General features: G+C 41.1%; 1 protein-coding gene across 2 annotated transcripts in view; it reads left to right on the forward strand.

The window, feature by feature from the left end:
• kif21b (kinesin family member 21B) overlaps positions 1-25721 on the forward strand; it is a 97787-nt gene that overhangs the window by 29849 nt on the left and 42217 nt on the right. For both annotated transcript variants that reach the window (XM_088337746.1, XM_088337747.1), the window contains exons 3-16: positions 480-662; positions 3955-4098; positions 5511-5648; positions 7314-7490; positions 10448-10563; positions 10622-10817; positions 13330-13519; positions 13599-13662; positions 14931-15161; positions 17729-17834; positions 18101-18224; positions 19579-19767; positions 20947-21146; positions 21239-21346. In XM_088337746.1, the coding sequence (XP_088193872.1) occupies positions 480-662; positions 3955-4098; positions 5511-5648; positions 7314-7490; positions 10448-10563; positions 10622-10817; positions 13330-13519; positions 13599-13662; positions 14931-15161; positions 17729-17834; positions 18101-18224; positions 19579-19767; positions 20947-21146; positions 21239-21346 (2166 nt within the window). The remainder of the gene's footprint in view (positions 1-479; positions 663-3954; positions 4099-5510; positions 5649-7313; positions 7491-10447; positions 10564-10621; positions 10818-13329; positions 13520-13598; positions 13663-14930; positions 15162-17728; positions 17835-18100; positions 18225-19578; positions 19768-20946; positions 21147-21238; positions 21347-25721) is intronic.

A 25721-nucleotide genomic window follows, 5' to 3' on the forward strand; every position in this document is an offset into this window, starting at 1 on the left:
TTTGCAGGCCCAAAGTTAGTACTTTTTAATTACAATTGAAAACTTGGTCAGTCGGCTCCAGTAATTCAATCAACAAGACTAAAACCATCCAGTTAAGGCAAAGAGTTGTCTTGTGGCTGCACAGTGTGCCACTTGACTCTACAGACAGAGTGCAATCTTGGGAGAAGTTTCTGTAGCCAGTCGGAGAATATCTCTACAGCGAACATAGACCAATTGAGTTAGAACTGTTCGGACCCTCTTTTGCGCAATGTTGCTTGAAGGGGGGTCTTTAGCAACACCCATTTGGGATACCTGAGACTTCTCTTTAGATTATGTGCAGGTGAGATTGTAGTTTAGATGACTCCAAAACCATCAGATATGAGAATCTGACGTGAAACTCGCCCATATTCTTGCTTTCTAAAGCGTAGTTCATGTTCCTTTATAAAAAATTGCATTTACCTTCCATCAGAATGATCAATTTGACGTGTTAATGGCTTTAGACAGGCTCGGGGAAGACCTACACCATGGGCACAGGCTTCGACGTCAGCTTAGCGTCGGCCGAGCAGGGCATCATCCCTCGGGCGGTCCACCAACTATTTCAAGGGATCCAGGACAGGAAGGAGCGAGCACAAGAAGCCGGAACGCAACCTCCACAATTCAAAGTCAGCGCTCAGTTTTTGGAGGTGAGGTTTCATTTTGGTTTCATTTACTGCCAACGACGGTAATACACGTTGTTGTAATTATATTATCAAAATGTACCGTTTACCCAATTGTTTGAATGAGTTATCTGACTCCATTAACCAAACACAATCTACACTCACCCAACAATTTATGCGCGCTCGTTTCTTGAGGGGAAAATGAACAGGAAAGCCGACATTTGTATACGGGGGCAGATTTATTTTCCCTGACAATTTAACTAAGTGTACTCCATCGAAGACGGCCGAAGTAACGTTGGCGTCTGTGGGAAGCCTCCTTCTGAAGTCCTTTAGCTTTCTCTTATTGGCCCACGTCTCCCCGCAAGATGGCGTCTCGGCTCCTCCCATGGGCGTGCCAAGGAATTGTTTGCGCCCATCGTTCTCACAACACAGGGCCTTGATGTCTGGAACATTCTGTGTCAGCACACTCACGCGTCCTGTCATCAACAGAACTAGACTAAACATTATGCTTTTCGAACAGCCTGCCCTGACATTGAACTACAGCCCAGTCAGTGAATATCTTTTGCATTAAATGTAATTTGTTGTCAATCGTATAAAATCCTGGCAGGCTATTGAGTTCGTGTACTCAATCACGGTTGGTTGACGTTTGTCGGAGTGTTGGGTTGAAACACCGTCACCCTCGGTCATAAATCATCGGATCCATTACCCAAATGGGATTGAAAATAGGCGTCAATAAACCTATTCAATTATTAGCCAACTTTAAGTCATTTCCTGAGCATTGTGTTTTACAAAGCTTTACCCTCGGGATACAATCGTACTTACACGGAAAAATATATTGAAATAATATCAATATTTGAAGTAATTGTGAATTGATAACGCAGCTCCAATTTTTGGTTATATACTTTACAGGATAACATTTAAAATACAGTAAATTCCGGACTATAGAGCACACCTGATTATAAGCCGCACCCACCACATTTAGGGAAGAAAACCGATTTTGTACATACACAAGCCGCACCTGTATATTATCCGCATGGGCCCACATTGAAAAAATGCAATACAAATACGAAATTTTTTTGGTTTGAACAGTACCCGATACAGTCCATAAAACACAGCTGGCAAAATGAATGGAAAATGATACCGGTACTTAACATTTAATGCAGACCTGCAGAGTCCAGGGTGCCCGTTGAAAGTAATCCAAGGAAAAAAGTGTATATTTCCAAAGGTAAGGGTGGGAAAAATATATATCCACTATTGTCGGCCGCGTCCACAAACACGTCTCACCTTTACTCCACTTCCCGTCAGCCCGCGTTTGCCCCGCTCCTTCTTTTTCATTTGCTCGTACAAAACATATCAGAATAAGTTTCTAAAATAAATACATTACAAAAATATACAGTTGCAGATACATATTATACATGGTTACACATATTTACAAAAAAGGCTGGTACACCAAGAGAGTTTTCGAAGCTTTAATAATAATATTATAACTTTCATCCCAAACCGTGCCTGTAAAGGGTAGCAAAATGCTACTAGCAACACGCTCGCAACACAGTAAACAGCTCTGTTAAAATGACATACCGTATTTGTAGTAAGCACGGTAAACCATCCTCATCCTCATCTTCCTCCTTATCACTGACGTCATCAAAGTTGTCTTCCTTCAGTGTGGGAAAGAAACTTTGTCATATAGACGTCCCATGCTCCCTTATTCAAAAACACGCCAGCATCACGCTCGCTGTAGTCCTGATTCCTTCTATAGAAATTGCAGTCGAAATCTTACCTTTGGTACTCGAGCGCCGCTGGCGGCCGTAAGAAAAATTACTTAAATTGACCGCATTACTCAATAAGCCGCAGGGTTGAAAGTTTGGGGAAAAAGTAGCGGCTTATAGTCCGGAATTTACGGTATTCTGATTTCTGTAAAAAAAATTAGCAAGTAAAGAAAATAAGGATCCCTCTCTCTGTCTTTCCGACTCTGTCTGTCTGTCTGTCTGTCTATCTCCATGTCTGTCTCTATGTCTGTCTCTATGTCTGTCTATCTATCTCTATTTATCTTGATAAAACAATTCTACTTCCTGCCAATGACGGCTGTAAACGTCCAAGATCAATCGGAAATAATGTGCCAAATTCGGTATTTTTCCATGTTGTTCTTATAATTTTTTACAACACCACAAAATACTTATTACAAACCCGCCCTTTTTTAACTGTTTTTACTACAATTTTTTTCACTACTATCATGAGTATTTGTGCAAGTCCTCAAAGTACTATATTAAGTAATAAGACCTCTGTTACATCTATAAGAAGCCATTTAATACTTCTATTAATATTACAAGTGCGACAAAAATTATTGAGCGATTTAAAAGTTCTTGGGTAGTACTTTAAATACAACAATCTTTAAACTTGTCATGAACCAGAAAAGGATCAGGACCCAAACGCATGACGTTACTCACACAAGCCTTTTATTTTAACGGAAATGGGAAGTCCTGCACTTTAGGCAGCAGTCCAGCGTAAAATGATAGGAAGCCAGAGGCCGACGAGATCGATACCAATTGCCAGAGTTGATATCGGACAGATGGGGCCGATACCGGTCAGGACGGGACAAACAGGATAGATAATGAAACAGGATATTGAAAATAAACAGGACAAACTAGACGGGAACGAAACTGGAAACCGATATTAAACAGGACAAAAATAAACGGGAACAATACCGGACTAACAGGAAAACAGGACAGAGTCAACACCCATGTCTTGCGGGGCAGAGGTTTGTTGACGGACTGACAAAAGAAAAATGAGAGTCCTGAGCTTGAATAGACGTAAAGCCAATCTGTCAATGAGCCGCAGCTGTGACAACCGTGACAAAACTACTGTTATGAATACTCGTACACGACCTCTATGTTATATCAAAAGTACTACTACTACTACAAAAAGTATTATCACAACTAATTAAAAAGATTCTACAACTACTAGCACATGTAGCACAAGTAACGCTAATACTAATATTACTACAAGTGTGCCAAGACGACTAGTATTTGGACTATTACTATAAATACTCTTACATAACCCGTAATATGAAAAGTACTGCTACTACTAAAGCATTATTTGAAAACAACTACTAAAATTGCTTTGAGTACCGATACAAGTACTACCAGTAATACCTTTACAACTAAAAGTACATTTACTTGAACTACAAGTAAAATAAATATGGACAAGACTTTTTTTCTATTACAGGTACTATAAGTTCTGCTACTACACTCTTCTTTTTGGTAGATTTCATCATATAAGTTTTTAAAATTTGTATTCACTTTCAGTTGATTATTTTTTTCAGCTTTACAACGAAGAGATCCTGGATTTGTTCGACGGCGCCCGAGATCCGGGAAGTCGAAAATCCAGCATCAAAATCCACGAGGACGCTAGCGGTGGCATCTACACCGCCGGTGTCACTTCCAGGCTCGTCCAATCAGAGGAGGAGGTCAGATTGTTGATGATAATGGACACTTACTATTATTTTTTTTTTTTCATTGCCGGTTTCTTTCAGTCAGGTCATTGTTTGGAAATAATTTTCAGGCCGATCGTTATCAAAGGGATAATGGCTAAATTTAACAATGCCGGTTAATGGATCCCTCAACCACCTGCGTCGTTGGGGCACCACTTGCTGTGGTGTGTCTTGGGCAAGTACAGGATGGTTTTTGGGTAGGGGTTTGCTTACATGTGTGAAATAGAGAGTACTGGTTTCCATGGATACCAGTAGAAGAAGTCTGATTCTAATACAGCACCTACATCATCTGGTCGCCATTGTTGTCGGTTTAAAGCGTCCTCCCGGTCTTCAGAGATGAGCCAGATATCCTAAATCTGTGTTTCTCAACTCGTGGGTCTGGACCTAAAAGTGGGTCGTGGACCCGTGTTCGGTGGGCCTTTGCCCAGGCAAAATAGTGCAAATAATATTGGCAATTATACTCCTATACAGTATATGGCGATCATATCCCGCAAGTGCGAGTTAACACCCACTATTTCACACCACAGAAAAAGACAGATGCTAAATATGGGTAATTGCAGGCACAGCAGGGAATATATGAGATATAGATTTTATTATCTTGAAGACGATGCCACAGAAGTAAAGCGTTTTGGATTCCATTGAAATGCAGTTATGTAAGCATTTAAGGTAACATTAATGCTTGAAGTCCTTTTTTTAGATATGAATGTACTCTACTAACTCTGGTTTAAACAACACAATCCTTTCAAACAATACATTTGTGTCGTGATTACTGAAGTGACTCAGCTGGGCCTGCTCATTTGGTGCCAACCGACGCGGGGTCTGATTGGCTTCCTGTCCCTATATAAACCCTGTCCTGTTACTCCCCTGTTGTCAGTCCGTCTGCGGACTTCTGTTTATACAAGTCAAGCCTTTTTTGACCCTGACTACCACCTGTCCTGTTTTTGCTCCCGTCTGTCTCCGGCTCGGACCCGTTTTTTGATCCTGACCACGTCTACTCTTCTGTCACGGCTTTCGACCTCTTTTTGTCCCCGACCACGTCTACTCTCCTTTCCTGGCTTTCGACTCGCTTCCGGCCCGATCACGTTTACGCTGACCCGTTTTTCCGTTCCCGACACCGCCATCACTCGCCACGGAAGATCCACTTCCGCGTTCAGAGCGACCTGCTTCCCGCGTCCAGCGATCCCCGGATCGTGGACGCAACCCTTTCTCTCTCTTCCAATAAAACTTGTGAGAAGCGCAACGCAAGTGGGTCCTGTCTCCTTTCTTGTCCTGACAGTATCTTGAAGATCACGCACTCCCCATAATGTTGATTGCATATTATGCAAAAAGCTGTCTTTCTGAACTTTCTGGATCCAATTTTGCATTTTTTTGTGTGTGTATTTCTGCAGCTGTTGCAGTGCCTGAAGTTGGGGGCGCTGTCGCGCACGACGGCCAGCACGCAAATGAACGCGCAAAGCTCTCGCTCGCACGCCATCTTCACGATACATCTATGCCAGATGAGAGTATGCCAACAACCCTTACAATTGGTGAGCCTCAAAATGAAAAAAAAACTGAAAAAATGTTATAATCTGCTTTAAATACAAATCTGTGGGTTGCCAGAGGAACGGGGATTAGGATTATTGGGATGGAGGGAGAGGCAGGTGAGGGTAGGGATGCAGAAATGTGTTCAAAATGTGTATAAACGGGGTTCGTACGGCTGCTTGAAATCCTTGAAAATTATTGAATTTAAATGTTGTGTTTTCAAGGTCAGGAAAATGCTTGAAATCGTTGCGATTGGCACGTTTTTGTCAGTCCGGCTCTATAGACCACGTGATATCTATATCAACACATTATACTGGGTATTTTTGTATACTATATCTTTTATCTTTTATTTTATTATTTTATTTTTCAACACAAAGATACTGCTGGAAGTGTGAATTTCCCTACGGTGATGAATAAAGTATATATATCTATCTATCTCTATCTATCTATCCGTCTATCTACCTATGGTATCTGTCTATGGTATCTATCTATCTATCAGAAATCTATCTATCTATCGAAAAATACAAAAAAAATTGTGTGAAAATGACGCCGACACGCCTGCTCTCAGTCAATATGGCGACGTCACGTGAGGCCCCACTGCCCCCGACTGGTCGCACCCAAGAGGACAGCTCTATTTAGAAAACCGGCTCTTTTGGCTCTGCTCACTGAGAAGAGGCTCGTTCTGCTCCCAAACGTCGCCTCAGATTTCATTTTCATTGATTTATTATCAAAAATAATAAAACATCATGCGTGTCATTTTGTAATCATTATTAATTTCACGTGTTTTGCATGTGGGTCCTTGCAAAATACATGAAATATTCACAGATCTCCAAAAGCCTTTTCCACACTGAACAGATTTGAAGTCGAATAACAACACAAAATCAGTGAAAAATGGAAAACAATAAAATAAAAATTAAATATATACATTTTCCAGGGCAAAAAATAAATGGTAAAATGCAAAATAAATTACCTATTTACAATTCTATTCTAACAAATTTAGACGCAGATCCTTTAAAAAACACTAAAAAAATATAACTCAAAATAATTAAAACAAAAGGCAAAAGATCAGCAGTCAATTAAAAAATTGAATGCACTCTGCTTCGGAGCGATCAATATCGTTAAAATGAGTCCAATTTGGCTAGTTTTTCTGCTTTTTATACACACAGTACTCAATTATTACCCAATACCTATTGAGTACAAAATATGTGCTAGCAGCAAGATAGCGACTTTATTTTGGTCATCAAAGTAAAATAAAATAAAATGTTCTTTTGATCGGCGCTGGAATACTATGTTTGAAGTTAGATAGAGATAGATAGATAGCATCTTTATTCATCCCCGTAGGGGAAATTCACACTTCCAGCAGTATCTTTGTGTTGAAAAATAAACTAATAAAATAAAGGTATAGAATACCTAAATACCCAATATAACGTGTTGCTATGGAGTATTTAAATAGTGCTACGGAAAATACACACTGTCATAAAAATAGGGTAATATCCAAATGTGCGGGTGGGGTTTCATGTGAGCTTTTACTCCCCCGGGTGGAGTTAAAGATTCTCACGGCATTAGGAAGAAATAGTGGCGACAACATCCTTTGGAATGCATTTTAAGAAAGTATTTCAAATTGATTTTTAAATGTTTTCATTTATGAAGTCTTATTTTTGTCTCTGTAGCCTAACGGGGACAGCAACGAATCTAACGGCGTGCACTGCAGCGCCCTTGAGCAACCCGAGTACGAAGCTCTAATGGCAAAGTTCCATTTTGTGGACCTGGCCGGTTCCGAGAGGCTGAAACGGACTGGGGCCACCGGGGAACGGGCCCGGGAGGGGATCTCCATCAACTGTGGACTGGTGAGACACCCTTTTTTCACTGAATTAAAAGAAATATATATAGATGGGGGCAGCACTGCGGCACAGTGGTTAGCGCGTGTGCGGCACAGTTCTAAGGCCTTGGGAGCCTCCTGTGTGGGTTCAAATCCAGCTACCGGACTTCCTGTGCGGAGTTTGTATGTTCTCCCCGTGCTTGCGTGGGTTTCCTCTGGGCACTCCGGTTTCCTCCCACATTCCAAAGACATGCATTTCAGGTGGATTGGCCGGTCCAAATTGTCCCTAGGTGTGAATGAGCGAGTTGTCTGTCCCTGTGTGCCCTGCGATTGGCTGGCAACCAGTTCAGGGTGTCCCCTGCCTACTGCCCGATGATTGTTGGGATGGGCTCCAGCACCCCCGCGACCCTACTGAGGATTAGCGGTACAGCTAATGAGATGATGAAATGAGATGAGATATAGAGATGGGTCAGGCTTATAATTAAGCTTATTATTATTATTATTATTATTATTATTATTATAGCTACTATCATGACTGATATTTTTGTTGTTGTTTTTGCTATTATCATTATCATTTATATGACTATTTTTATTGTTGAACGCTGTTATTATATTGCTGTCATAAATTCATCACAATCTGGATCTATATTTATAAACAAAACAATTAGGTGAATATATATGTTGATGATGATGGTGAAAACTAAACAAAAAATAAATACATGGGGATACAATCACATAGAGATACATTTTGATAAGAACACTAAATGACTTGTACTACACAACTCATAGTTAGGGCAGACAAGCGGGAGCTTGATGCTGGAGGATTCTAGCTCAAGCTCCAATGTCTTGTCTTTTTAATGCACAGACCAGGACACTTAGCAATCGGGGGTCATGCTTCTTGGGGGTGGACCCCATCTAGAAGCAGGTCCAAAGGTACTTTGTATGATGGACAACACACGCCATAAAACAATCACCATGAACACCAACGAGATTTGTTAGTATGATAGATACTCTTGAAAATGTATGTAGACAGCAATTGTAATGCTAATAATGATGATGATAAAGTGACTGTGCATTTATTTATTTATTTACCATTAGTCATATATGTGTCTTAATTTTTGTTCACAATAACAGTAACATCATACAAAAATTCTAAAAAGAAAATAAATCTCATCTCATCTCATCAGCCGTACCGCTTATCCTCATTAGGGTCGCGGGGGGGCTGGAGCCCATCCCAGCCATCTCCGGGCAGTGGGCAGGGGACACCCTGAACTGGTTGCCAGCCAATCGCAGGGCACACAGGGACAGACAACTCATTCGCTCATTCACACCTAGGGACAATTTGGACCGGCCAATTCACCTGAAATGCATGTTTTTGGAACGTGGGAGGAAACCAGAGTGCCTGGAGGAAACCCACGCAAGCACGGGGAGAACATACAAACTCCGCACAGGAAGTCTGGAGCTGGATTTGAACCCACGACAGGTTCCCATGACATGAACTGTGCCGCACAAGCGCTAACCACTGCGCCGCCGTGCTGCCCTAAAAAGAAAATAAATAAATGTAATTCTTAAAGTTCATCTTTGTAGTTCCTTGCGTAAATTAAAAAGAGTTTGAGAGGGGACACAACCAAGATGTGCTATAACTTTGAAATTTGAATTATATTTTAGTTAAAGAGAGTTGGAGAGAAGGTACGACCAAGTTGGGCTACTAATTTCTTGGAAAATCATACGTGAAAAGCGCCTTGTAAATGCAGACCATTTACAATTTAATATATTCCAATTATGTAGAGAAGAGACACAAATAAATTGTAGTTGAGCAACTACACATGTAGAAAATCAAAATACATTCTAATTATAGTGATGTATAGAGGAGACACAACCACATTGTGTTACTAGTTGTATAAAAATCCAAATATATATAGGAACACAAACGCTCCAAATCTTTCTAAGGAGCCGTGTCATAGTAATTCTGTGGGTTTCCTCCGGGCACTCCGTTTTCCTTCTCCCACATTCCATGTCAGGTTGATCGGCCGGTCCAAATTGTCCCTAGGTGTGAATGAGCGAGCGAGTTGTCTGTCCCTGTGAGTTCTTGGACTGGCTGGCAACCAGTTCATGGGGTCCCCTGACCACTGCCCGAAGATACCTGGGATGGGCTCCAGCACCCCCGCGACCCTACTGAGGATAAGCGGTGCAGATAATGGATGGATGGATGAGTTGATACCTGTGTTGTCACATCCATAAATTATTCATTTGAAAAGAGGGAAATTATCACTTAAGGGGCTGTAGTGAATTCATAATCACCAAAGGTGAGAACCACAAGGAAAAGTATGTGTGTGTCTGTGTGTGGAGTCAGTCTTTGGAACAATTTACAAGACAAGATCAAACAATGTCCAACTATTCACTTGTTCAAATTTAGATACAGAGAAACATTCCTGGCGGAATACAGAGATGAGGATGGTTGGGTATGAGTGGTGCGGGATAGTGCGTTTAGTTAACATTGTGTTATTGTTGCTATTCTTATGTCATAACTGTTATTATTAATATCATTACAATTGTTGTTATACCATTAGTGTATGTAATAGGGAAGATGAAGGGGTAGGCAATATAAGCATTTGCTTCTTAGTACCCCTTTTCGAACATTTTATGTAACATGATTTTGTTGTTGAATTATTGTTTTAGTTCTGTTTTTATAGCCTAGATGGTAGTGTGCCCGCTTTGAGATTGGGAGGTCGCTGGTTCGCGCCTCGACCGAGACATACCTAATTGGTATAATGGCGGCGCCCTCTGGCTGCGGCTGCATCGACCCGCTACAACGGGTCAGGTGTATCGACATTTCGTTCTGTGTACATTGTTACAAAGAATGACAATACAAAGGAAATTATTATTATTATTATTATTATTTTGATGTTCAAATAAAGTTTTCATTCATTCATTCATTCATTCATCTGACTTGCATTTCTAATATTGGACGTTTGTGTGTTGAAGTTGGCCCTGGGAAACGTCATCAGTGCCTTAGGAGACCAGAACAAGAAAGGGGGCCATGTCCCCTACAGAGACTCCAAACTCACTCGCCTTCTTCAGGACTCCTTAGGAGGCAACAGGTAGAGCGCCACCTCCATTTATTCTCGGCAAAGAAACCTAACACGAACGTTCCCGCAGTCGGACGGTGATGATCGCCTGCGTGAGTCCGTCGGACCGCGACTTCATGGAGACCCTCAACACGCTGAAGTACGCTAACAGAGCCCGCAACATCAAGAACAAGGTGCTGGTCAACCAGGACAAGACCAGCCAGCAGATGGGAGCCCTCAGAGCCGAGATTGCCCGACTGCAGATGGAGCTCATGGAGTTCAAAGCAGTACGTTGCACTAGACCGGGCGCAATAACACGATAATTGATAGTTATTCTAGTACATTCTAGCTATCTACTCGCTATCTTAATATTTTTGTAGCTTTTTTAGCTAGCTGTCTAACTCTTTTGTACTCTCTTACCTTAATAGCTGCCTATCTTAGCCGTCTTAACTATCTTTCTTTGAATCCATCTTTCTTTAGTTTTCTCTGTGCCTGCCTGCCATTATCTATCTAACTAGCTATCTATCTACAGTGTCTATCTGTCTAACTAGCTATCTAGCTATCTAGACATCTATCTATCTAGACATCTATCTATCTATCTAGACATCTATCTAACTATGTAGACATCTATCTATCTACACATCTATCTATCTATCTACACATCTATCTATCTAGACATTTATCTATCTAGACATCTATCTATCTCTATTTATCTATCCATCCATTCCCCTCTATATCCGTCTACCCCCCTCTCACTCTCTCTCTTTCTCTCTCTTTCTCTCTTTCTCTTTCTCTCTTGTTCTCTCTTGTTCTCTCTCGTTCTCTCTTTCTCTCTCGTTCTCTCTTTCTTTCTCTCTCTTCCTCTCTCTCTTCCTCTCTCTCTCTCTCTTTCGCTCTCTCTTTCGCTCTCTCTTTCTCTCTCTCTCTCTCTCTCTCTCTCTGTGGAAATGTATGAATCTAAGCTTAAAACACACTTCTACTCTATAGCATATGAATAACCTATATTTATTGTTGACAATATCTGTGTATTACTTGCCCTCATGTAGGTTTTAGATTAGGGGATGGTGTCATAATAGTCTGTAGTTTGCAATAGTCTTTGATCTGTGCAGCCCTTTGAGACTCTTTGTGATTAGGGCCAAACAAATAAACAGGACTTGACTTAAGGTTTTTGAGTTTTCCCTTGCCCTCATGTCAGTTTTAGATCAGGGGATGGTGTCATGATAGTCCTTGGTTTGCAATAATCTGTGGTCTGTGCAGCCCTTTGAGACTCTTTGTGATTAAGGGCCAAACAAATAAACATGACTTGACTTATCTCAAAGATAAAATGGGTGAATTTCCTCTGGTTGAGAAACGCCGCCGTCCACTTTACGAGCCATTGTTATTCCGCCTCGGCAGTGAATAAGACAGGAGTTAATCAGGTTTGCGTGCAGCCAGCAGATTAGACAGGGATTCTCTGTTTCTAGATTACGCAACTCCACTTTCCAGTCACAATGACGCATCAGAAAAGCGGCAGTTGTACCGAGTTGAAATCACCATGAAAAATATGTTTCTGTGTCCAAACGAATCGTGTCCTGGTTAGGAATCAGCACAGGACGGTCTATGAACCCCTATTTGCAAAATGACATAGGGCTCGCTATTATATTCAATCGGCCGAACCATTCGAAGCATTTATTGTTCTCATTAGATTTGTTCTATCTCTAGAAGTAACTCAACTCGGTTGTGTCGCCTCTCTACCTCTCCACAATATGCATGAGGCACTGGAGATTACCGTCCTATATCTCACGCTATCATATTCGACACTATTTGTATTCTTCATTAGAATATATTTTGATTTTCTATAGAAGTTGTACCACAACTTGCTCGTGTCACCTCGGTACCTCTTCAAAAAGTGCACGAGGCACTGGAAAATTTGATAATTAGTTATTTGTTGCCATGCTATAATATAAAACCAGCCGACACAATTTTTTCAAAAAGATTCTAAGCCTTTATCGACCTCACGAGAATAGATTCAGATGTTTTACCCACGTAGTAACACAACTCTGTTTTGTCGCCTCTCTACATCTCCAAAATATGCATGAGGCACTGGAGATTACCGTCTTATATCCCACGCTATCATATTCAATCAACTGAAACTATTTAGAACAATTCAGAGCATTTATATTCTTCATTAGAATATATTTTTACTTTCTATAGAAGTTGTATCACAACTTGATCGTGTCACCTCCCTGCCTCTTCAAAAAGTGCATGAGGCACTGGAAAATTGGATGGTTAGTTATTTGTCGCCATGCTATAATATAAAAACAGCCGACACGATTTTTTAGAAAGATTCTAAGCCTTTATCGACCGCTTAAAAAGTGGTCGGCGGCGCCCTCTGTTGGCTGCGGCTGCATCGGCTCGCTACAACGGGTCAGGTGCAATCGACATTTCGTTCTGTGTACATTGTTACACAGAATGACAATACAAGGAAATTATTATTATTATTATTATTATTATTATTATTATTAGAATAGTTTCAGATTTTTTACCCACGTAGTAGCACAACTCTGTTGTGTCTCCTCTCTACCTCTCCAAAATCTGCATGAGGCACTGGAGATATCCCACGCTATCATATTCAATCAACCGACACTATTAAGAACAATTCGAAGCATTTCTATTATTCATTAGAATGTATTTACATTTTCTCTAGAGGTTGTACCACAACTTGCTCTTGTCACCTCTTACCTTTGAGTTGTGCTACTACTTGGGTACAAATTCTGAATCTATCCTAATGAGGTCAAAAATTCCTTTTTTGAATTGCAGGGCAAGCGCGTGGCGCTGGAGGACGGCTCCGAAGGGTTTAGCGATTTGTACCAGGAGAACGCCATGCTACAAAGAGAGAACGACGGCATGCGGCTAAGACTCAAAGCAATGCAGGAAACGATCGACCACCTCAACAATCGAGTGACCAACCTGCTGGCCAATCAGGTCAGCGTACTCCTCGCCAAATCAAGTACGCGCTTACAAATTAGCATTTTGTCTTTTTATTCTACGTATCTTTTTGGGGTTAATCTGACTCCTTTATCTTTAAGGTGAAGGCAACCAGGAGATCGAGGCCCTCATCCAGAAGTACATTCGGGAGGTTGAAGAACTCAGGTCAGCTCGATTTTTAGGATGAAGTTGCAAGCCCTGCCAAAATAAAAGCATGATACAAAACGTTTATTGGTTATTCAGGGTATTTTTTTTTGCACTTTAGTCAATCCCTAAAGCATGACTTTAGATAAACTGTTCAAAGTTGTATAACTGGAAGTCAGATATGAAGTATATCATGCACAACACAACTAGCGCCTTTTACAACATTTGTCGCTAATTTAGAAACCTTTGCTAATTACTTCCCATGATGCCCCAGAAAAAATGATGACTGTAAGTATTACTATATGTGTAGTATACTGTATGTGTAAATTGTTAAATAAAGATTAAATTATATATAAATGTAAGGAAAAATATATTTGATCTGCCTTTGGTGTGATGTGACCTGAGTTGGTGTAGCGGTGTAGCAGGTGGATGCAGGGTGGGGGGAAGTGACAGCATATTATACTGGTTTTAAAATTTCTACTTCCAAGGATTGTCGTAACTCTAGCATTCAAAGTTATGCATTTTTAGATAATTTTTAGACTATATTTGTTTATATATTTGGTTTTCATATATTTTTCATATTGCATATTTTTTATACTGCATTTTCATTTTTCCCTAAAAATGATTAAAAAAAATCTTAAAATAGATCAAAAAATTTGAAGAAAAAAGTCACACAGGTATATTAGACAATTTTGTCGTTTGAAGTATTAATTTTCTCATTTTACTTGGAGAAATATTGAAACACGTCATAAAATAAGAAGAATTATGTTTTAAATGAGCACCTTACTAATTCACTAGTTCATCATTCTCTTGTTCTTGTCTGGTTGTTGGTTCTTCTTATTGTTTGTTGTTGTTGCTTTTCTTCTTCTTCAGCTTGTTCTTCCTCTTAGTCGTCTTCTTCTTGTTCTTCTTCTTGTTCTTTTTCTTCATCTTTGTTTCGTTCTTCTTCGTCGTCTTCTTATTCATCTTCTTCTTCTTGTTCTTCTTTTTCTGGTTGTTCTTCTTTTTCCCCTGTTCTTCTTCTTCTTCTTCGTTTTCTTCTTTTTTGTTTTCTTCTTCTTCTTCGTTGACTACTTTTTCTTCTTGTTCTCCTTGTTCTTTTTCTTCATCTTCTTTGTTTTTTTCTTCTTCGTCTTCTTCTTATTCATCTTTTTCTTGTTCTTGTTCTTCTTCTTCTTTTTCTCCCCTGTTCGTCCTCTTCTTCTTTTTCTTCTTTTTTCTTCTTCTTCCTCTGGTTCTTCTTACAGTGGTAATAATAATGACAATATATTTTTATGTGTCCTACCCAGATCGAAACTACTGGAGAGCGAGGCCATGAACGAATCCTTGCGTCGGCAAGCCGCCCGTCCTCCTTTCCGGGGTTCTCTGAACTCGTTGGGCGCGAGCCCCGCCCCCGGGCACCCTCCCGGCTCCGCCCCCGCCGCCATGTCCATGGAGGCGGAGATAACGGACGTTTTGCGAAGAGCCAAAACGGACATCGAAAGATTAAAGAAGAAAGAACGACGGCAGAGAAGGACAAGGTCGGCCAACGGGGCAACGGGGGCAATCGATCCATCGACCGAGAGGTTCATTAAAGCTCGATTGGTCGGGTTCCTGAATTGAATTGGAACGCTGCCAGGATTCAAAGTAGATGAGGAGTCGGCAGGCCGTGAGAAAGTCTAAAAGGCTTAATGGGATCGGGATGCTAGTCGAATTTGACGATTAGCTAAGAGGCACGGACATAAAGAACTCGATGGGGAGGATGGGAAAACTCATCAAACAGATAAAGCTAAAAGCAAAAGTGATGGGACTAAAATTAAATCCTAACATTTAACTGGGGGATTTCTTGTAAACCCAAGATTGAAGTAAACACTCTTTTCTATTCTGAATCATTTCAATAATTTGATTCAAAGACCTAGCAGAGCATAGATAAGATCTGTCCTGAATAATTTCAGGAAAAAAATTACTGTCTACAGTTAAAGCTTTAACTCGAGGCTTTAACTAGAGGTTAACCTTGAGTTAAAGCTTTAAGGCTGAGGTAAAGGTAAACCTGAACCGAAGCTTGAAGGCCAAGCTAAATCTTTAAGTCTAGGTTAAATCTCTTAACCCAAGTCAGTTTTAAGTCTGAGCAAAATCTCTAAGCTTAAGTTAAAGCTTTAAGCCTCAGTTAAAGCTTTAACTTGAGGTAAACCTTGAATTAAAGCTTTATGGCTGAGTTAAAGGTAAACCTTAACCGAAGCTTGAAACCCGAGATAAATCTTTAGGTCTAAGTTAAAGCTCTAAACCCAAGTCAGTTTTAAGTCTGAGTTAAACCTTTAAACCAAAGTTAAAGCACTAAACCCAAGTTACCCAAATTTAACCTTTAACCCCGAGTTTGAGTGTGGGTTGAAGCTTTAAACCCAAAATGAATTAAATCAGAGTTTTTAGCCTGAGTAAAATCTCTAAGCTCAAGCTAAAGCTTTAAGCCTGAGTTATTACTCTAACCCTGAGATAAAGCTCAAAGCCCAAGTACAAGCTTTCAGTCTCAGTTAAAGCTCTTAACCCAAATTATAGCTTAAGTGTGATGGAACTTTAAACCACAGTTAAATCATTGAACCCGTGTTCAAGCTTTAACCCCAAGTTTTGAATTTAAGTCTGAGTCAAAGCTTTAAACCCAAGCTTAAGATTTAACCCAGGTTTAAGATTTAAAGAATAATTAAAGGTCTAAACCTAAGTTAGTTTTCAGCCCAAATTCAAGTTTTAAGCCAGGGTTAAACCTCTAAATTCAAATCCGAGTTAAAGTTTTAAGTCTGAGTAAAGCTCTAAGTTTGATTTAAAGCTTAAAATCTGCTAAATGTCAAGCTTTATAGCTGTAATTCAGGAGGTTTGTTTTACTCATATAGTTTCTTCTTTAGTTCTATCGTTTTTATTTCATTTTAAGACATATATACGATTTTTTTGCGATATTCACTTTAAGTATTTTCAAGTTAAAATACTTGTCTTGGGCAACATTTTCTGCCATTTCAGCATTAAATGGATTTTTCTAGCTTTAATTTTGAAAATACTTAAGATTGAAATTACTTATTCTTAACTGCAATCAGTAAACAAATTTGTTTCTAGGTGTTGCTTGTGCTTCACCATAAATCTTTTTTTCTCTGAAGGATCCTATAATTTCCTACACTGATTAAAAAAAAAAACGTTGTTTTTTTTGAGTTCTTTGAGTTCTGATGTGAATTACTAATCCCAAGAAAATGGAATGAATGAACCAGGACACAATTTATTAACAGAGAATCAATGATAGAAAAAAAGGAGGGGGTGAAGGCGCCAGAGAGAATGGTAGTTTTCGACCACCGAAAGTTACTAGCACAAAGAGAAAGTTTCCGCTATAATGCTAGTCGATTTGGGGAGATTCCCTTGTACAAAAAAAAACCCCAAAACGCTTTTTTCCAAGAACCAGCAAACATGGTGTTAAATCTGAAACTGTCCTTTTACTTGTTGTTGTGAAGAGACTTGGTCTTGTGCTCCGGATGGTCGCAACGAATGTGCTGAACTCAAGGCCACAGTGCCACACGGCTGATGTGCATGAGTCAGTCAGGGAGGAGAAAAAAAAGACTGGCTATCGCTCAGCCAAATCTTTTATATGGACCAGTGATGCTTGACCAGATCTTGCTTCTATGGGCGTGGTCTCAGATATGAGACCACCAAGATCAGATGACGGTGTTTGAGGTTGCTAAACTTGTCAGAAAGCAAAATAAGTGAGAAATTTGCGTCATGTTCTGTACTTGAGAATGCCCCTCCAATCGACATAATTATGTACGGTGAGAACATTATTTTGCCTTGGATGTTTTAATTACATTACATTACAGATTTCATTTTGGTACTTGGTGAATTGGTACGTTTGGGAACTGGCCAAAAGGGGACGCCATAGTTAAATGGCCACTAGAGAGTAGTCGAGACTATATTTAATACCTTAAAATATTTGTAGTATTGTCACTGGTACGGGTTACTGTTAGTTATTTATATTTTACATGTTTTTTTTTCCTTTAATGAGCTTCGTGAGTAGTTGTTTAAATACTTATTATTCACATACTCATTCTTCCGATTTTTCCATTTTTCAACTGGATTTTAGTCCCGAGTCGGAGAAAGGGTTGAAAAAGCGCGTCAAGTTGCACGAGCAGGAAAACGGCGTCAACGGACTCAACGGCGAGATGGATTCCGACGACAATCATGGCGAGGTATGCCCACAACCGTTCCCGATTCATAATCCAGATCAGAATAGTAGAGGTTTACGGGAAATCGCGCCGGCCGAATTTCAATTTCTGAAAGCCAATAAAGTTTGAGTTGAATGTATGGCGAATATCCTTTGTTTCTTTTTGCATTATGAAAGCAATTCTTGCCTTTACTGCTCCAAATATTGGTTATCGGCCTCCTCTTGATACTCTGTATCAGCACAGAAAAACTCGTATTAGGCAATCCCTAAAAATGATTCTGATTTTTGCAGGAGGTGATGTCCCCGTTGCAGGAAGAAAGCGGCTGCGACGAGGAAGAAGAAGAAGAGGACGAAGAGGAAGAGTTTGATAGTGACGAAAGCCTGGTGGACTCCGACTCAGATTCTGATGAGAAAGGTGAGCATATTCAGGCTTTATTTTTTTTTTTTTTTAATATTTTTAATTAATTTTAGAATAAGTGGCTAAATGTTGGATAATGAAGGAAAAAATGTCAGGACCAGAACGGAAACAGAACCCAATTGCGTTACGTTTCTCACAAGTTTTATTGGAGGAAAGAGGAAGGGCTGCGCTCATGATCCGGTGTTCGCTGGACGCAGGAAGCAGGTCACTCTGAACGCGTAAGCGGATCTTCTTTAACGAGCAATGGTGGTGTCGGGAACTGAAAACAGGTCAATGGCCGGGACTGGGGAGCAAAAACAATGTCGTGTCAGAAAATGGGTCGTAAATCTGGACGGGAGAGCAGACGTGGTCAAGATCAACACGGGTCGTAGCCGGAGACAGACGGGAGATAAAACGGGACAGGTGGGAGTCAGGGAAGAAAATACTTGCCTAGTATTCACTGAGGTTCGCAGACTGACTGACAACAGGCGCCAGACAGGAGTTGGTTTAAATAGGGACAGGGAGCCAATCAGAGTCCGAGGCAGTTGGCGCCAAAGGAGCGGGCACAGGTGATTCACATCAGTAATCATGACACGCTAAGTAATACACACTGTCCCTTTAAAGCAAAAACATTGAAAGTTGAGGAGAAATGTGAAGCCAGAATAAGAGTTCTGACTCGAATATTTTCCCACGCAATTCCTTTCGATGAATTTGGACCAGAACGGAAACAGGACCCAATTGTGTTATGTTTCTCAAGTTTTATTGAAAGAGAGAGGAAGGGCTGCGCCCACGATCCGGTGTCCGCTGGACGTGGGAAGCAAGTCGCTCTCGTACTCAGATTGTCAAGGACGAAAAAACAGGTCGATAGCCGGGACAGAAGAGCAAAAACGCGGTCGGGGTCAGAAACGGGTCGTAAGTCGGGACGGGAGAGCAGATGTGTTCGGGATCAAAAACGAATCGCAGGCGGGAGAAAAAAAACGGGACGCGCGAGAGTCAGGGTCAAAAAAAGGCTAGCCTAGTACACACGGAGATTCATAGACAGTATAGTATATAGGAGTATAGTTAATAAAAAGGGAATAGAGTACAGAAGAATACAATAAAATAATAAAAGAGTAGGTTGCTCTTTCAATGGCAGATCATTTGAATTCTTAAAACAATTACTAAAAGTAATTTAAGACTTTCAGTCGTATCGGTTTCGATCTTATTTCAAATGTGTTTTTTTAATACAGAAAAAATAACTGATAGTAAACATAATCTTTTTATAAAACTATTTTCAAAAAGGCTCTTATTTTTAGATGAGTGAAATGATTTACCAGTTGGACCATAAACTCATTTTGATTATTTTCTTATTCCACATCTGGCATCCGTTCAGCCAACTTCCAAGCCGATCTGGCCGACCTGACGTGCGAAATCGAGATCAAGCAGAAGTTAATTGACGAGTTGGAGAACAGTCAGCGCCGGCTTCTGATGCTCAAGCTTCAATACGAGGAGAAGCTCATCCTCCTGCAGAACAAAATTCGGGACACGCAGCTGGAACGGGACCGGGTCCTCCAAAACCTCAGTGAGTCCCAGACGCAACCTTCTCGTACGTTCAGCTGGCCTGCAAGTTTTGTTTCCCATAGAGTTTGGCTTCATGCTGTCCGCTGCCAACATTTTTAACATAGTAAACACACCAATCCATGTCTCCTTCCGTGGTCACAGTGAAGTGCTACGTACGCTTTGTCAAACTTCCTCGTCTTGGTATTCAGGAGGAGTCTTTTGTTTTGTTTTTTTTACCCAATCTCTCTCCGTCTGTCTCCGCATCCGTGTTAACGTTTTTTTTCATGGGGTCTGCTACACTTTGTCTACATTTCACACTCGAAGCTCATACTCTATTCTCAATGCGCTATGTGGAAGCTAAATGTAAACGACACACTCTGCCACTAAAAACGCCCCTGGCCCTAGTGTAGTTGAGGTGAAGTTGCATTTTTGGGGGAGAAGTAAGAAAATAAGTTCCCTGAAGTCAATTATGCCCACAGCCCCCCTTGACGGAACCTGAATTCAAACCCAAATTAATGCTTTAAATCCGAGTTAAGAATCAAACTGGAGTTAAAAGCTCGGGGCCCGAGTTAAACATTCAAACCCGAGTTAAAGCTCTAAACCCGAGTTAAAGCTTTAAACCCTTAGTTAAAGCTTTAAACCCAAATTAAAGCTTTAAATATGAGTTAAGATTTAAATCTGAGTTAAAATATAAACTGTGGTTTGAAGTTCAAAGCTCGAGTTTAAAGCTCCAAACTGGAGTTTAAAGCTCTAAGCCTGAGTTAAACCTTCAAGCCCGAGTTAAAGCTTCAAACTCTAGTTAAAGGTTTAAACCCGAGTTAAAGCCTCAAACCCAAATTAAAGCTTTAAATGTGAGTTAAGATTTAAATCTGAGTTAAGATATAAGCTGTAGTTTAAAGCTTTAAGCTCGAGTTCAAAGCTAAAAACTGGAGTTTAAAGCTCTAAGCCCGAGTTTAACCTTCAAACCCGAGTTTAAAGCTTTAAACCTGAGTTAAAGCTTTAAACCCAAATAAAACCTTTAAATATGAGTTAAGATTTAACTCTGACTTAAGATATAAACTGTAGTTTAAAGCTCTAAGCTCAGGTTTAAAGCTCCAAACTGAAGTTTAAAGCTCTAAGCCTGAGTTAAATTTTCAAGCCCGAGTGTAAGCAACAAACCCGGTCTTTTTGTTCACGTCAACCCGGCTTTTTGCCCGGTCAGTGTCCATGGAGAACTACACGGAGGAGAAAGCCAACCGGGTCAAGCAGGAGTATGAGAAACGTCTGAAGGAAATGAACCGGGATCTCATGAAGCTGCAGGCTGCCCAGAAGGAACACGCCCGCCTCCTGAAGAACCAGGACAGGTACGAACGGGAGCTCAAGAAACTCCAAGCCGAGGTCAACGAGATGAAGAAAGCCAAGGTGAGGGAGCAACCCGGGACGGGATGGACGGGATCGGTCGCCGTCTCACCTGTGTCTCACCCGCGTCTCACCCATGTCTCACCCGCTTTTAGGTGGCCGTGATGAAGCAGATGAAGGAGGAGCAGCAGAGAAGAAGACTCTCCGAGGCCAAAAGAACCCGAGAGATTGCGCAGCTCAAGAAGGAGCAGAGGAGGCAAGAAGTAAGACCAAAACTCTTTCCTCATCTTGATATCAATCACGAAACGTCAATTGGGGGTCACTCCCGGGCCGCGCGACGGAGCGAGTTCGGCGTCACACGGCGTCACACGGCGTCACACGGCGCGACGCGAGAAAAGGGGGCGGGCGTGATCGAGCTACCCCCGTAACTGGGGGGGAGCCCGCTCGTCCGACGACCCCAGTAGCGCGGCGCGACGACAGGCGGCCGTCCGCGCGCGGCGAGCGAAAGGCGGCGGTTGTGCGCGGGGCCCCCGTAACTGTGTCGGTGTCGAGCGTATCGCGCCCGAAAGTACCCGCGCCGCGGGTTAGGGGCTCGCTCGCGGGAGCGACCGAACCGGCACCCGCGGTGCGGCGCAAGTAAAAACCCTGTCGTGAATTTGTCTACGATCGTCCCGGGCGGACGTAAAATCGCCCAGCTGTACGACTCTTAGCGGTGGATCACTCGGCTCGTGCGTCGATGAAGAACTAATGTGATTTGCAGCTGCGATTGGCTAGCAACCAGTTCAGGGTGTCCCCTGCCCACTGCCCGGAGATGGCTGGGATGGGCTCCAGCCCCCCTGCGACCCTAATAAGGATAAGCGGTGCAGATAATGAGATGAGATGAGATTTTTTTTTTTTTTTTTTTGAAGGGTCGTCGCTACTTTGCAGATTTTCACTTTTAGCGATTGGTTTTGGTCCCCATTAACCGGGTGTAAATAAATAATAATTTAAAAAAAAGAAATAAATAAATAAAATTGTTTGGGTTTTTTTTTTTTTTTTTTTTTTTTTTTTTAAGGGTGCGCCGCTACTTCGCGGATTTTCACTTATCGTGGGTGGTTTTGGTCCCCATTAACCGCGATAACCGAGGTCCCACTGTATGTCTAGGGAGATGTCTAGATAGATAGATGTCTAGATAGATGTCTAGACAGATAGATAGATGTCTAGATAGATAGATAGCTTATTCATCTCCGTTGGGAAATTCACACTTCCAGCAGTATCCTTGTGTTGAAAAATAAAATAATAAAATAAAGATATAGAATTCAAAAATACCCAATATAACGTTTTTCTGTAGTGTATTTAAATAGTGCTACGGAAAATGCACACTGTCATGAAAATAGGGTAATATGCAAATGTCGGGGTGGGGTTTCATGTGGGCTTTTACTCCCACGTGTGGAGTTAAAGAGCCTCATGGCATTGTCTTAAACTTGCCAAATGAGGCCCTCGGGATGATCGTCTGAGCCCCCCGCCTCAATTGAACCGTTTTACCACAAGATGTCGTGGTTTTCAGTCGTGAAACCAAAAACTAGTGCTAAAACTTAAAAGCCAGAATACAAAGAACGGAGAGTCAAGTGACCATAAAGCACCGCTTATCCTTTATATTTGTTTGTTTGTCAGCTACTTGTAGCAGCAAGATTACACAGTGCACATTAGTATGATTTATTTATCTATCTACCTTGCTCATATCCCTCAATTGGGGTGACCGACAGCAAGACAAGACAAACACATACAATAACAAAGAAATAAAAGGGAAAAAATAGCAAAAAAAACACACACAAAATTTTTGGGACCATGGCCAACTCAATTGCCCACACACCCAAACAAGTTAGGCACCTCGGCACTTAAGTTGGTCATGCTTTCGTCCCTCCAGATGAAAAGGGACACCAGAAGGCGGCCATGTCACTCAGGTCAGGGTGACACAGCACACTCTTTTGTTCAACAGCAGGGCCCGACAGCTTTCACTGGTTTATCCCTGCGGCATCCTACGGGTGCCCAGCCCATCCTTAAAAACGCGTCCACAATCCCACTATCCTTTCACAACACCTCTCCACTCCTTCCTATCACCAACAAGAGCTCTGGCTTCCATTATATTTAGACCTCTTTCCTGCAGTGCACTCATAACACCATCCATCCATGTCAATGGCAGCCTTCCTCTTGGTCTCCTTCCATTGACTTCTGCTCTGTAGATCCTCTTCAACATTCGCTCCTCATCCATCCTCTCCATGTGTCCAAACCAACCGAGTACTCTCTTATCAACACGCTTGCTCAGTTCCACGACTACTCCAGTTCTGTCTCTCACACTTTCATTTCTCAACATTAGTATGATAGTTTGTGTATTTTTGCTCATTATTTAAATGTTTCCACGAAAGGCATTCTTTTTTTTTTTGGACCACTAGGAGGAACTGAATAATACACACCACACCATAGCCAAGTATTAGCTGGGACAGACTGATCCTATACTTACTCATGCTAGCTGTAAACATTGTCGGCGATGAGTTGGGTTGGGTTGGCATAGCCAGCCCAAGTATTAGCTGATGCTAGCTGTAAACACTGCCATCAATGAGCTAACGAGTCATAATATCAGCTAAATTCTAACAGCTTCTTGGTAACCATTATGCTAACCAATACATGCTAAAGCTAACATGTTAATGGCTACATGTTAAAAAAATATGCTAAAGGCTACATGCTAATGAGATATGCTAATGGTTACATTCTAAAAAAATGATGCTAACGGCTTTATAATAACTTCTTCACTCTAAACAATTACGCTAATGCTAACAGCTACATGTTAACCAATTATGCTAAAGGCTACATGCTAATGAGTTATGCTAATGGTTACATTCTACAAAGTGATGCTAAATTTTAACTGCTTCATGCTAAAATGCGAATGGTAACAGGCTAACGGCTAAGTCCCCCCACTCAACCAAGTTAAAAATTACAAATACAGCTCTCAGAGTTAAAAGCTTTTTGCTAACTGTTACATGCAAACAACCGGGGTTATATATCCCGGGATCATCTTCCAGATTCATCACAATTCTCACAATTGCCTCGGGAATTGTCTAGTTTTCTTAATGTTTCTATATTTTTGTGTTGGGAATTTTAAAAGAAATATTTGGGAACAGTGGAATGTTTTTTTGTTTTTTTTAAGAACTTTTTTTGTGGAAATCCTAATTTTGCCCTACCTTACACCTACCCTACCTTTAGCGCCCTCTGTGCAAATTGAGTTTGAGACCTCTGCTTTAAATTAAAAAAGCTATCTGATATGGCAGATTTTTTTTTAATTGGAGGAAAAGAGAAATGACACGTTCTTTTTTTAAATTAATCAAGAAGCGTAAACAGATTAAAAAGTATTGGGCCTCAAATTGAACCTTGGGGAACCCCACATGTAATTTCATGGGTTCTGGAGGAACCATGCATCCAGTACAAAAAATGTCTATCTGTGCGAAAGGAACAAAACCAGATTAAAACTGTATCAGAGATGCCCACCAGGTTTCTAGATCTGTTTAACAAAAACTGTTGATCCACTGTGTCAAAGGCAGTACTGAGATACAGTAGCACCATAACTCTGTTTATTAAAATCCATATTTTACCTGATATCATTTTAAAGGGAAATCTCTGTACTGTGGTACTGTACTTCGCTCTGAAAGCGCTGGTCTACTCTAGATCATTTTAAGTATTACACTGGGGGAAAAAAACACAACAATAATGCTTAGAATTATCAAAATCCAGCAAAGTAATGCTCAAAATGAGCAGAATCCAGAAAAATAATGCTTAAAAAAAAACAGGCAAAATAAAAAAATAAAAACATTTAGAGTGAGTGACATCCAGAAAACAATGCTTAGATGCTTGCAAAATCCATAGAAATGATCCTTAAATTTCACAAATTCCAAACAAATAATGCTTAAAATGAGCAAATCCAGAAAAACAATGCTTACTGTTTGCAATATTCAGAAAAAGTCATGCTTGAAATTAGCGCAATTCAGGAAAGAATGCTAATCATTTGTGAAATTCCCAAAATAATACAGTGTCACGACCAGCACACAGGGTAGACCCAATCGCGTTACATTTTCTCACAATTTTATTGAAAGAAAGAGATACAGTGCTCACTGGACGCGGGAAGCAAGTCGCTCTCGTACCTAAATTGCCGAACACGGAAGTGGATCTTCCATAGCGAGCGATGGCGGTGTCAGAGACGGATAAACGGGTAGGTAGCCGGTGCTGAGAGAGCACGGCATGGTCGGGGTCGGAAACAGGTCGTAAGCCACAAGGGGAGAGTAGACGTAGTCGGGGACAAAAGAGGTCGAAAGCTGGGACGGGAGCGCAGACATGGTCAGGATCAAAACAGGTCGTAGCTGGAGACAGACTGGAGCAAAAACGGGACAGGTAGGAGTCAGAGTCGAAAAAGGCTTGCCTAGTAAACACTAAGGTTGGCAGACAGACTGACAACAGGGGACAGACAGGACTGGGTTGAAATAGTGACAGGGAGCCAATCATTACCCGCGGCGGTTGGCATCAAATGAGCGGGCACAGCTGAGTCACATCAGTAATCATGACATACAGAGAGTTAACAGAGTCCTAGTAAACAATACAAGTAATCGGCAA

The sequence above is a fragment of the Urocampus carinirostris genome, chromosome 6 (genome assembly GCF_059441175.1).
Source record: "Urocampus carinirostris isolate Australia breed hairy pipefish chromosome 6, RoL_Ucar_1.0, whole genome shotgun sequence".
Taxonomy (NCBI): Eukaryota; Metazoa; Chordata; class Actinopteri; order Syngnathiformes; family Syngnathidae; genus Urocampus; species Urocampus carinirostris.